A 14,099-nucleotide genomic window follows, 5' to 3' on the forward strand; every position below is an offset into this window, starting at 1 on the left:
TAAGGTATAGTTCTCTCTCTCCTTTTCCTCTACGTCATATCTTTTTCCCCTCTCGCGGAACGAAAATGCCCAAAACGTTGCATGGCCTTAAAATTTTACTCTCCATTCTCGCTCGTCCATCGACGCCTAAGTAGTTTCACTTCAAAAATTGATACCTGGAGTCTCATGGTATAAATTTTCCTATATTTACTTATAAAACAAAAGCTATTAGGTGGCTTCCCAACTTCTATAGCTCAAATGAACGCTAAAAACCTGAGAAATATTTCAAATTAATATTTATACACTTTTATATAACTCTTTGAATAGTTTTGAATGATTTCAGGCCTGACTTTTGTCATGAAATCTGTGAATTTCGTATAAAATAAGAAGTGCGCGCTTTCAATCGGCATAAAATGGAAAAAAAATTACACATACAAATATTTGATAAAATATGCGCCTTTTTATTCTCGCCTTTTTATGCGGCCGCCGTGACAAATGGGTTAGTGCGTGACTACTAGTCGGTAGTGCCCGGTTTCGAAATTCCGAGCATGAAACAACAAATGAAAGAAAAAGTTTTTTTCTAATAGCGGCCACCCTGCGACAGGCAATGGCAAACCTTTGAGTGTATTTCTGTCACGAAAAATCTCCTCATAAAAAAAAAACTGTCGTTCGGAGGCGGCATAAAACTGCAGGTACCAACGCCACAAATAGAAGGAAGAGCTCGGCCGCACAACCAACAAAGGCTGTAAGCGAAAATTATTATAATTATTACCAGAAAAATACTATGAGACGCCAGGTATTAAGATTTTTTTTAATTTTGTTGTAATGTGTTACCAAAAAATGTAATTTTTTTTTCAAATAAAGAAAGAACATGAAAGTCGACTTCCAAAAACAAATATTTGAAACTTTGCGTGAATTGAAATGATTACAGTGAACGCTCAGTTTTCTTAAAAGGTGAAGTCTAAATTGTCCAGACAACGCTAGAAATTTTTTCCTTGCATGTCTCCACCTCCTCCTAAAATCTTAAGATTTGACTTAAGTTTTCTGAATATTTTTTTTAAATTTGTATTTCAACTTTGTTTACAATCGCAGCAACAAGGGCTCCTTTTATATCTTACGCCTTTGCAACACTACGTGTCATGAGTTGTAATTCGAGTTTAATTCCGATAAGTTTGGTATTTTCTAACATAAACTTACATATAAAGTTTTCACTTACGAGGTTTATTTGTTCTAGCTTCAGTGAGTGGAAAAATTCATCCCGCCCCAAAGATGTAATAAACTCGTAAAACATTTCGTGCTATCATTTATTACGCTTTTTGACGTGGATTATCGAGACAGGAGTGCATTAAGCAACTTACCACGATTTGTGGCGTTGAAGCACCACACTTAGCCAATGCTATGAAACGCTGATATGCTGGAGTTCTAGCGCGGATGTCGATCTTTGCAGTACGAATTTCGTGTAGGGACTCCTGGGCCAGAAAGAGCCTATGCTGTGTGTCAATTGACAACGCGAGGTCGTCATGTGACATATCGCGAGATAAAGGCATCCCGCATGAACATTCAATATTGCATTGGTCACCAAGAAAATTTGATCTCGTTGTATACCGCATAATTTGGCAATTCCACAAAAAGGGACTCGTATCGATTGGTTTAAAGATACGTTGAAATGATGCAGGAATCTTGGACCTATGCATATGAGCAAGAAAAAACAGAACAGCAAACGAAAGTTAACGTGTTCCAAGACGAGCTTAATCCATATATATCCATATTTTCTCGCGGAAGAAGCAGCTTAAAGCAAGTGTTTTTTCAGAAAATTTGGTCATGGCGGAACTGGGCCACTAGAGAAACTTAAAACAGTCCATTCAGAGTGGTACAAAAACATTTGTTTGCTAGAAATTTTTGAAGAATTTATGAAAACCAACCTCCGTAGACGAGTCATCCTTCAGCAAGGCAATGCGAGCTCAGACGAATCGGCTCACACAAGAAAGTTGTTGAGCACCTAAAAGATTGAACTAATGGGTAATCCGCCTTACAACCCTAATTTGGCACCTAATGACTTCTTTTTGTTCCCGAGCATCAAAAGCAAAAGCGTGGTCAACATTTTTTAACGCCTGAAGAAGCTGTTGAAACATTTCGTATTGAAAGTATCCACTTCGGAGTGGCAAAAGAGCTTTGAAAATTAGTTCTAGCGAATGCAGAAGGTATTGATTTCCAAGTATAATATTTTGAAAAACAATAATGCCAATTGCATTATCCTTTCACTGTGTTTTCATTATTGGGCGCAAAATATTAAAGGCAATCCTCGTAATGTTCAAAGAAGTGCATGCATGACAAGGAAGATGAAGTTGTTGTTGAAAACTTCGTTTCGCTTCCATACACAAATGCAGTCAAACATATTTGCCGTATGTTAGTGAAGTGGTTAGAGAAGAATGCTGATTTGGCTGCGAAGCATTTGTATGTCTCTAATCTTCCCCGCCTGCGAGCGGAAACAAACGAAAATCAAAAGCTTTTTTATAAAAAAAAAATTAACAATTAGCAGTTTTCCGTACTTAAATGAACAATTTTTATTGAATCAAAAATGAAACGTTTAGCGCTTATTACCGGAATACTTCACAGATGTGAAATATTAAAGGACTTCTTTTTTTTTTTTTTTGGTTTTATAAAATTACATAAATATTAAGAACCGTCCAAAAAGTGAAGAATTTGGTAACTTAGCTCAAGAACAAACTACTTAAGGATTTTGAGCATCCACTGTCTTACAATATCAATGGCAAGAGTTAAATGTAGCAAGCCTGGTATCTATCATCCTTGCAATATACCTTTTTTTTGGCACTCAACCCTTTGTCTCATCTTTGTAGCTATTCTTTTGTGTGACCAATGACCCACATCCTTCTATGAAGCCTCATATAACTATACTACTTCGTCGGCCACTTTTGGCAGAGAGGTTTTATCGTCTCCTAAAGATATTCTAAGGAAAATTTCAATGTGCTAATTTTGCTTGGTACAAAGGGAAGGTCTTTAATAGTAATTTGATTATCTAGCTTGGGATTACATGTCTTGAAGAAATTTTCGAAAATATTTTCTTACAATCAATTATTTTTCCTAAGTTGCTTATTCTATTCTCCTTTTATCTGATATACTTCCTCTTCTAAATTACTACGAGTATTCGTACTACAGTATTTTCTCACCAACGAACGCCCCTTAAAAGCTTTTTCCTGCGTCATGTATTCTCTTGCGTCTACTATCCCTCCGTCGATATCGATCAAATATGCGACTACGATGTCGTTCGGGACACAAAGCCTCCGGCGAGCTATCGACTTTCTTCAGTACGATGCGAAAAGTAAAAGTATGTTTAGGTGAAGCGCTGGCCGCACGACGCGGTGAAGGCGGTTCAAATTCACTACCGCTTGAAAAACCGCCCACCGCGCCACCCACGATCGCGCAGGGTGTACCATTGCCATAACCCGACGGTGTCGACATCGAACCGGTTGAGAGCTGTTGCGTCAACACCGAACTGGGACGTGGCTCAAAAATCGACGCGCAATGCTGATCAGTGCATAGAAAGGTTTTCACTTCTTCCTCGCGTTGCTTGATAGTGAGCGGAAAATGTTTCTTCGTCGGATCGGCGAAGGGACTGCGCTGCGGTTCGTGGTGACTGGGCGCGGAGTGCGGGTAGGAAGAACTGGAGTCGTAACTGTCACGCGAACTGTAGTTCGATGAGGTTTGATTGGAGAGTGGGCTACGTGCACGCGAGAAGGCACTAAAGGGTGAGATGCGCAGAGCGCGTAGGGTCTCGGGTTTTTGTTTCTTATTCATTGGGAAGTTAGGTGAGCGCGCGGGTGTCATGCCACTCGCATCGGAGGGCGTGTAGTCAAAGTGTGTTTCTAGCGAGGACTTGCGTCCGCAAGAGTAGCCAGTGCGTTGAAATGTCTCCGCATCGACAAGTTCGATAGAAGATTTACGCAAGTCGACATTGGACTTCTTTTTATCATCCATGTCAACGATTTCAAAGCTCGAAGTTTGATCTTCGTAACTTGTCGATTGATAACGTGAAATATCGAAACTTGTGTCACGTGAAGAATAGGGATACTCGAAACTTGATTCAGCGCGACTGGATTTACGGTCGCCCTCAACCATTTCAAAGCTGTCACCGCCAGAATCGAGGCGCTGTAAATTTATCAAATCATTGTCGGTGTCAGCACCAGGACTACGCAAATTCTCTAAAAAGGGTGAACGTGGTGGATCGAAAGAAGAACGCCGTGAAGGCGGCTCGAATTCAATAATCGGACATTGCAATGGTGACTTTTCAGCAGTTATACTTGCTTCTGCTGCTTTAGCGAGTGCTTGTGCTGCAGCAGCCTCAGCTTCTTCGGTTTCACGGCGCAACACTTGCAAATTCACGTATATTGGTTCTGGTGAATAGGCTTTCAAAATTTCGGTAAGCTCAGTACGGAAATCCTCCGGAATGACAAGATCATTCGAATCGGATTCCCGTTCTTCGCTTATGCGCGGCTCAATGGGCTCACGACTTTCCGAGCGACGCTGAAAGTGATGTGCTATTTGTGCGTTCTCATTTGACAACGAGACTACCTTAAGCGAATTTGTGATCTCCTCTACGAAGCTGGTGACGATAGTGTCGGTTGTGGTGCCGGTCTCATCCACGAACTCCTCTTCGTGTATCTTCTCGTGCTTAATATACGACTCACCAACCTTTTCGAAGTGCACATTCGCCAACTCGAATGGCAGTTCGCCGAGCGGTGATGCACGTCCGGAGCCGGCACCACCGCCGAGACTGCCACCGGCGCGACCTACCTGTGCATCGTGTGGATCCAAACCGCCTCCGCTGATGTTGGAGTCGGCGCTTGCACGCTTCGAAGTGCTGGCAGAAGCTGCTTGCTTCGCCTTATCGTCGTTGGCAGATCGACGTAGTTTCAATGACATTTTTGCGTAGTGTGCGAATTTCAGTGACATCTTCGGTTCGAATGCAACTTCGGACATTTGCTTCACCACCGCACTCTTGGCCGCCGTCGATGAAGCAGCCGGACTGGCCGAAAAGGTGCTCTGCCTAATGAGCGGTCCTGATGAAGAGCCCGACTCGGCACGTGTGAAAGCATTAGCAAAACGATTCGTACGTGTAGAAATGTGCTTTGATGGTTTTCGCACGAAAGCGAGTATCTCCTTCATGACGCTAGTGCGCTCTTTCTTTTCTGGTGTCGCTTCTTTGGCAGCATCCTGTTTTTCATGTTCTTCGCGTTGTCGCTCCAGCTCGCGTGCTGCCTCTGCTGCTGCATTAGACTCAGCTATCTTTTCAGCTAGTCTACCACTCTCCGTCGGGTTTGACACTGTTATCGGTGGTATGGGCATAACAGTGATTGGACTGCGCTTATCCCCGCTAAAGTAGATGGGTGTGAAAAGATTTATTGATGGGCGCTTTATACTACCACTTGATCCCATTCCACCACTTTCATCCATTTCTCCCTCATCGTAATGTGCGCCCTGCACGTGAACTGTTGAAGTGGGGCTACGACGTGGTTGACCAAACTCTGTGGGTGCTGCGGCTCCGATGGGTGAACGTCGTTCCTGTGTGTGCGTGCTGAACGTTGGACTACGTGCACCGCCAGTAGGACTACGAGCTGTCGGACTATGTAGTGCCATACCAAACATGGGTTGCACTGGCAATTCATTTGGTGATTTGAGGCGATCGCTGGACATTAACAACGGACTGCGACGCCCTTGTGGGCTGCGATCACTGAAACCCACTGGACTGCGGCGCCCTTGTGTCAATACTAAGGAACCCGTCATGCTGTTCTTACGCCGGTTCGACGCACGAAGCGTGCCCTGACGAGATAATGTTGTCGGGGTTTTCTGCGAAGCACTGCCAGGACTCTTGGATTCAGGTTGTGGTAGTAAGGGACTCTTTGGTGTAAGTGGGCTAAGTTTCTTATCAGTGGTCGCCAATTGGGCGGTGTTCAGGGTTAGGTTGGCCGGTTGACCAAATATTGGTGCGGCATTCGGGCTACGTCGTTCAGATGGACTGCGTCGGGTGCGGAAACTCTGAGATTTGGCTTTGCGAATTTTTGGTAATGATTGGTGCTTATGGCGGCCATGTATAGATGAATGGTGGGTGGAGGAGGAGGGACCGTTCAACTTATGTTAGTTGCTATTGTGCGGGCCGCTGGTGGGATCGCTGCTGCCGCTTGAACTCAATGTTGTATTCGAACCGTAGGGGTCCAAGGAACTCTGTACGGACATCGATCTGCCTTGATTTTGGCGCGCACGCCTCACTCGACTAGAGTTGGGAGACAGCTTTCCGGGGTCGATGCTTTCTGGGTCTGCCTGCAAAGGTTAGAATCAGACATAAAGGGGGGACAAAAGGGGAGTGGAACGACAACAGCACACACGCACATGGAATTGAGCGTTCCAGAAGTGCGCCAATGCCGTTTAACACATTCATTTCTTTAGTAAATATAACTTCGAAAAGGTCAATCAACGAAACCCCAAAAGGCGCACTTGCTTACCTGATAGGCCAAGGCGTTCATGATGATCGAGTATGGCACCAAACCCAGCGGATGGATTTCACGCATCAACACACTCGCTGGAATCTTGTGAAACTGAATGTAATCCAGAAAATTACCCAATATTTCTTTCATATCAATGTTCTATGGAGAATGAATAGATGAGTACGTGGCTCCTAGCACCAAATTTGAAAACCAATACTTACCTGATTATTATCAAAATACTTCTTGCTCCACATAAGCGCTGCCTGAAACTTGGTGAACTCATCAGCACGCAACTCTTCGCGTGCTAAAATTAGCCGCACAACATGCTGTGGCAACAACGTAAAGCTGCCCAGGTTGAGAACCTCATTGCCATGCTCGTCTACAAACTCCAACACTTTTTGAACCAAACTCTTCGTGCACTTGTACTGGATGTAACGTTCAGCGGAGGCGAGCAGAGCACAGACAGTGTCCACATTGATGCAACATTGCACAAAACCTGCACAAGCGCGTCGCAACTCCTCCAAACCATAGTAATCAGCTGCGTTCATGACACCTGGTGGAAAAGCGGAAGTTAGAAAGGACAACTCATAAAAAGCTTGAAAAAAAGTATTTGAAATTCCCGTTGAAGGGTTTAATATTATATTATACATCCATGGCTCCTTCTTTCCTGCTTTAAAGTGGGAAGCTAAAATTCTGTGAAGTTTTCATATAAAGTTATTTAGAAGTAAGCCTAAGGGCCTCATCATTTATATTGCACTGCTTGATGGATCTTCAAGATTCTCGTTTCAGTGTGCAATGAGCAATGTGTGAATATTTTCGCGGTCAATTCAGTTCAGAATTTACTACTGACCATGTCAAGAAGCTATCACACTCAACTTACGTCGGCTTTTGGGCCAGCAAGTCGAATGTGGCAAAGATTCTCCTATAAACAGAGTTACACTTTTAAAAGACGTGAATGAGGCTGTGAAGGCTGGCCATTAAGGAACTCTGAGTATGGACTGTGGATCGTTCGGGACGCAAAATACTAAACAATTTATGAGGCTAATTTAAAATGCGGGGATTTTCCCTTAGCCGGGGGAGTTTGTGCGCAACTACCATTCGGTTCGTCGCTGCATTTCCGTGGTCACTGGAGTCGCTTTACTTATGAAGCATCAATGGCGGACTTCCGAGTGGATATCTGCCATAAAAAGGTTTCTATTAAAAACCAACTACCGTTCATATACCGAACCAAGTTCCATTCGGGGAGAAACTCGACCAAAGACCAAAAATTATTCATTAATATACAGATACGGTACACAAGCAATTATAAGAGGTGTCGATATTGTTTTCCTTTGTCAGTTCATCACGTCTCTTATATCGCGATAGGCGGTTCTACCTTTAAGAGGACATAACCCAGATGACTGATCTATTAAGGGATCTCGAAATCCAGTTGAAAACTCGCTTAGTTATTTATATGCTTCGGTCATCATATGGCGGAGTCTTATCCTAACACTTCTTGATGCCGGTCATCGGTTATATTTTTTTTAAGGCGGTTTCCGCGTTTATAGAACCAGCCGTTTGTTCTAAGACAGATGCCAACTTCTAGTCGCATCTACATCTGAAGATATGCTGGATCTTAAGCTCAATAAGTCAAAACGATGTCCATGCATGGAAGCTTGGTTGCTAGCCAGCGGATACTTGAGCGATGTTTGAAGTTACGAGCTTCCGGAACCATCTGCAATAGAATTGGTGCTAGCAACGCCAAGTAAGTCACAGCCAATAGCATTGCCACTTGCGAAGATCTTTACACATCATCCTCTCTTAGTGCAGTCATAAAGCTTATCCAGCCATCAAAGCCACGGTTAGCAAACGAGTCACTCTAACCCACAAGCGAACTTGGCAGGCTGAAAGAGGCTGCAGATGGAAAAAACTGACGTTATCTGTCATGTTCGACCGACTATCGCAGTCGGGAAAGGTAGACATCTCAAACAGTGCACTCTGCCCAGCATGTGGAGAGGAGTATGAGACGACCGACCACTTTCTGTGCGTTTGCCCCGCCTTCGCTCGAATCAGGCTTGAGGTCTTTGGCACTGTTGTGTTAAGAAGCGACCAACTTGGCTCCTTGGCACCACAACATTTACTCAGATTTCTTCGGAGATCGGGTAGATTTAAAGAAAATCCGAAGGGAATCCGAGTGTAATACAATGGACTTAATTGTGTCTGAGTGCCATGCTTGCTAGTTGTCCCGACAAAAAAAAAACAAAAAAAAACACTCATAAAGCAGCGCCTTTGCGTATTGGTCCCACTATCGTAGGTTTAATTTCGAAGAAGTAGATAACTAAGTTTACTTGCAAACTAAATTCAACATCACTAAAAGCGATAACCCCCAAATCCAGTTGAGTATTAAACTACAAATATTCCAACCCTGAAAGGATTTGAAAAAGAGAGAAAAACCACCACATCGGCGACCAAGCGTGGGAAGGAAGTCTTGGTTTTGCACACTCGCTCAAGCTATAGTAGATGTGGATTGTATCATACAAACTAGAGCCCTTTAGCTTAACAGTCAGGTGGAAGTATAAATAAAATGAGACTTAAGTCTGTATAATCGGCGAATCCATATCCTGAAATGGGAATACGAGTACTTGCCATTAAACCTTCCATAAATTTGCGAGGGCAGAAGGTAATCAAGCTAAAGAATTAAAATTTCGAAATAAAACAAAGAAAATACCAGCATCTCGCAACTCTGTTCAGAAGTGTGCAAAAGGAAAGATAGAAGTTCATTATTGGGCATCCCACATATTGAGACTTTAGCTGTCTAAATGGATTGTACTTGTCACTGCATACGAAGCAGTCCATGGCTATAAGCCTTGCTGTGTCTACTTTCATTTCATTTCATTATTCAATAAATTTTTTTACATACCCAAAAGTGTCCTAGGTTGTAGTGTCACACAACCGGTGTGAATGTACTCTATCAGTTGTCTGAAAACATCCGGTTCAAATTCCTCAATAATCAGTGTCTGATGTTGTTGTCCAGACGGCTAAAATTAGTGTAGGCACAAAAATAAATTAATACTAGAAAGATTCAACTGTAACTGCGTATTCATATTTGAGAGGCTAATAAGACAGTTTGAGTTATAACAGTTAGACATCCATAGACATACATAGATACTTTAGTTAAGACTTAAAAATAGAGGTATAGAATATTTATAGTTTTTTAAATTCAAGTACTCGCAGTGTGTGAGAAATAAATTAATAAAGAATGAATGTCTTGAGGTATTATCTTGTTTTCGAAATTCGCTTCGCTTTGCTTTCAACATTTGGTTTCAACATTGGTTAAAAATCTATGCGCCTAAAAGATGAAATGCCAAAAATGTTTGCTTTTTAAGCTTAAACTTCATGTTGAGGGTATTCTAAAAATGCTGTATAATTTTGGGCATTTTACTACTTTTTTTTATTACTAAAACGCAATCATAAGAAGAAGACCTTAATCGGCTCGACAGTTTAACATATTTGTGTTATTTGGAAAATGTGTGTGCGGTAATGTAGAGGCTAGCTGTGAAATTGCCATAAGAATTTTTCGCGAATGCAAAAACTTTGGCGAAGCGAATGTCAAAGCATTAATTTTTTTTTTATTTTATGTACGAGTATAGTTTTTTTTTTATATAAGGTTTACTTGTTTTTGATATGAAATAAAGTGAACATAGAACTTTTAAGCAGTAAGTAGAGAAGTTGTATGAAATCCAATAGTATAAAATAAAATAGAATTTATATTACAAATTATTCTGTATGATAATTGCAAATTAAAAATTATAAAATATATTTTAAGTAGAAATCAATAGTGCGATTCTGAGGTGCTATACAGCTAAAAATATGTACATAACTGAGTTTTATTTCGTGCAACCTAAATACAAAATACATCTTTGGTATGGTGCATAAATATAATATTTATGAGAGAGTTTTTTTTTTAAATATCAAATGTTATTTTTTAGTTTTGTGCATACTTCGGTGCTGCTCTACTACTGTGAAACATGGTTGGCTTACGCAGGAACATCGGACAAACTGCAGACCTTTATCAACAGATGCCTGCGTACAATCGAATGCCCGCGAATCTGGTGACCGGAAAATAGGATATTCAACGAAGAAGCGGAGGCGGAGTATGCAAACGCCCATCAGCAATGAAACTAGAGAAAAAAAGTGTAGATAGATGGGACACACACTCTTTCTATTCATAAAAGTTATGAAAAAAGCTCTGCACTCATCAAACTATACGTCACAAATGGTAGTTTGCATTAAAGCTGTCAAACTATCACTGATAGTATCGGTTACGGGCGTCTTCGATTCGAAGTGCGGTTGGTGCGTCTTGATATTGTTCTGCAAATGGAGGAAACTATAGTTTTAAGCCGACTCCAGACGTCTGTCGATACAATCGCACCAAATTTGTTAAGCTTTTTCATCGCTATTGACATCACTTTTGGAATGCATGAATCCCATGCCAGATATGGCCCGCATCTTTATTGGAAAGTATATACCACATTAAAATTCTAATTCCAATATATTTTTGTTATGTTATGTTAATGTCTTATTTATGTCACCGCGCTTTGCAATATGGGAGCTATGACAGCTACTCCAACGGTAGCTCACGAGGCTATCCTCAACCTAGCACCGATTGATCTCTATGCAGTAAATCGGACTCCAAACCAGCTGTGAGGCTGCAAACAACCGACCAGCTTACCACTAGACACTTCGCACATGGCTCTCCTACTGGGAATGCCACGGTTAATTCAGACTATATGGTTCCAGCTTAAGACTGTTATCAAAAACGATGGATAGCGCAAAGGCTTGGTGCCGAGGAGTAACACCATCAATGTATTTACTGACGGATCAAAAATGGAAAGGGGGTTGGTGCTGGTATACATTGTGCAGCATTAAGCATTAAAAAGTCATTTAAATTTCTTAACTATCGTACTGTGTTTCCAGCTGAGAGACAGTGGAGATGAACTGTTTTTTTAGACAAACCGACGACAGACACGGACGCTTGAGCCAAACACTCACAACAGTACCGAACTGAAGACAAGACAATAGTTTGTGAGCATCGGACTATTGCATTTTCTCCGATGTTTCATTCCCCCCACAACCGCTTTCGAAGCGAGTGGGAGGAGTGAATAATATCGATGGCGTAAAATCTTCATACGCCCACAGGAGCGGAACCTGGACGCAGGAACCTGTTGTGTCAGTAGACACAAACGCGGCTCCACCTTGAAGAAATGCTAGCGCGGTTCCAGGGTGGAAATCAGCCGAGAAGGAGGAATGTTATAGTATTAGTGGGAGCATGCCCCACATACCATTGGTGTGACGGCACCTATGAGGATGTTTCAGACCTTTTGATTTACACCTCCTGACTAAAACAACAAAAAAAAACCGAGATAATTGCTGTAAAGAAAGCAGCAGAACTTTTATGTACAGGCGCAACAATCAAAGCGGCTATAAAAGCGATGAAATCATACTCTGTATTATCCAAAAATGTCCTTGAATGCAAGGAAGCAATCAGCAAGCTCACTCGTAACCGCAGGCTCTGAGTTTATTGAGTTCCCGGGCATAAAAGCATAAAGGGAAACGAGAGAGTGGATGGAATGGCTAAAGAAGCCGCGAGGCTTGCAGGGGATCAAATACGTCAGGTACTTAAACCCGTGCGCACAATTCAAAAAGAACTAGAGGATCACATGCTAAGAAGGGTAAAAGGCAGATGGCTCAGCATAATCACTTGGAAAGTTGGCAGGATCATATGTAAACACTCATATGATTACAAGTGTACTAAATCGGTTATATCGTTCGATAGAATGAAATGTAGAACTTTAGTGAGTATACTAACAGGGCACTGCCTAGTAGCAGCACACGCTTACAACCTAAATTTAACTCTTAACTACGTTTACAGGAAATGTAATATAATGAGCCGGGTACAAGAGAAGCAGTGGAGTATCTTCTATGCTGATGTCCGGCTCTCTCGAGAAAACTAGACTATGCCATCTGGATGCTCTCAACTTTGAAAGGTTAGAATCTATCACTGATGTGGAGCTTGTGCGACTTCTAAAATTTGCAAACAGTACGCACATCTTGAGTGATGAATATTTCCGCTAAAAAGGCGGACTTTGTTCTGGTATGCTATGGATGCTATGATCTCTGTGTGGCTTCGGCCAGCCAGTATATTAGTAACCACTCTTATTTCATATTTGTTTATATTTTTTATTGCAGTCGCTGCCGAATTTGGCAAGGAGATTTTTGTGTTTACTCCCGTCTCCAGTTGAGTCTGAACTAATTTATTTACAAACGACCTGTGGCCACGCTTGAAGCCTAAAACCGTTGTGCATTAATTCTTATTCACAAAAATTTAAATGAGATTTGACTAACTATAAATACATAACTGCGAGCAGAGGAATAGGAAGACCTTCTTTGCGTTGAAGAGATCAGATGGAGAAGAAAGACTTATTCTCACTAGGTGTGTCCAACTGGTGGCGGTCAGAAGAGGAAAGAAACGACTGGCGCGCTTAGTTCAACTTAGCCAAAATCGCTTAACGGGCTAATCCAGAAGAAGAAGAATTTGAAGATTAAACTGCTCCGTAAAATTTGTTGATGGAAAAACCAAAATTGCTTAGTTAGCCAAAATCGCCCATCGCGCCAATCAAGAAGAGGAAATTTAACTTTAATACTATTGTGCAACTTTTATACGCATTCACAGTCAAGAGTATCGATAGTCTTCACATCAACTATCGATAATTTGACAGCAAAGATGCGTTTTTCGTATGCCTACGATTTGCGACTATCAGAGGGAATTTAGCTGCACTATCAGAAGATCCGATAGTATGCGGAAACATAGTCGACATCATGACAAATGTCTTCAAAGTATGCGTGGGATAAAATTTCGTCGGCAATCAACGATATGCAACATGCATTAAAGCACGTGACCATACACGAGGTAAGCGGCGACTAAACAGACGATGATTGACCAAAAAACGGACGCTAAAGTCGAAGTATTGCAAGTATGATTGGGAAACCAACTGTGGTGCCTTTCTTCAGGAATAAACAAAACTAGGGGGGGACTAAAGTACATGCAACTTCTGACGGACTGTAAGTGAAGAGCAACTGACGAAGAGCCCAGTGCTCAACCGCCTTCCCAACGATTTACTTAACTGTTGTACTGGGAGGGGATCGGTACATTGAAGGTAGGAGGTTTAGTTTAGGTTAAGGTTCAACACTGACGGGGTACATGCTTTCGATGTTTTTACGATCCCAATATTTTAGGGATTTCAGTTTTACTATCCCGGGATTTTCCGGAGCCCGAAATTAATATCGGGATTTAGATATATTGATGTTTAACTATGATTTATATAATATATATGTATTAGGGATGTCAATTTCTAAGTTTTCTACCATCCTGATTTTTCGGGATCTCATTTTTACAATCCCGAAATTAATCTCGGGATTGAGATGTTTTTCATATTTATGTTTAACTACGATAGAATCAAAATATATGTGTTAGGGATGTCCATTTCGCTGTTATTTTACTATTCCGATATTCTCGGGTTTTCGTTTTTACAACCCAGGGATTTTCGGAATTCCAAAATTAATCTCGGGATAGAGATATTC

The 14,099-nt window shown here is 41.6% G+C and overlaps 1 protein-coding gene across 2 annotated transcripts in view; it reads right to left on the reverse strand.

The window, feature by feature from the left end:
- Nucleotides 1–3,180: 3,180 nt before the first annotated feature.
- LOC129244683 (serine-enriched protein) overlaps nt 3,181–14,099 on the reverse strand; it is a 38,782-nt gene continuing 27,863 nt past the window's right edge. Inside the window, exons 6-10 of one of the 2 annotated variants that reach the window (XM_054882454.1) lie at nt 9,379–9,496; nt 6,701–7,032; nt 6,498–6,638; nt 6,265–6,315; nt 3,181–6,126 (exon numbers count right to left, since the gene is read on the reverse strand). In XM_054882454.1, coding sequence (XP_054738429.1) covers nt 3,181–6,126; nt 6,265–6,315; nt 6,498–6,638; nt 6,701–7,032; nt 9,379–9,496 — 3,588 coding nt within the window. Of the gene's footprint in view, nt 6,316–6,497; nt 6,639–6,700; nt 7,033–9,378; nt 9,497–14,099 lie in introns of both variants that reach the window. The other variant, XM_054882455.1, reaches the window with a different exon arrangement.

Source organism: Anastrepha obliqua, chromosome 4, assembly GCF_027943255.1.
Source record: "Anastrepha obliqua isolate idAnaObli1 chromosome 4, idAnaObli1_1.0, whole genome shotgun sequence".
In the NCBI taxonomy this organism is placed as follows: domain Eukaryota; kingdom Metazoa; phylum Arthropoda; class Insecta; order Diptera; family Tephritidae; genus Anastrepha; species Anastrepha obliqua.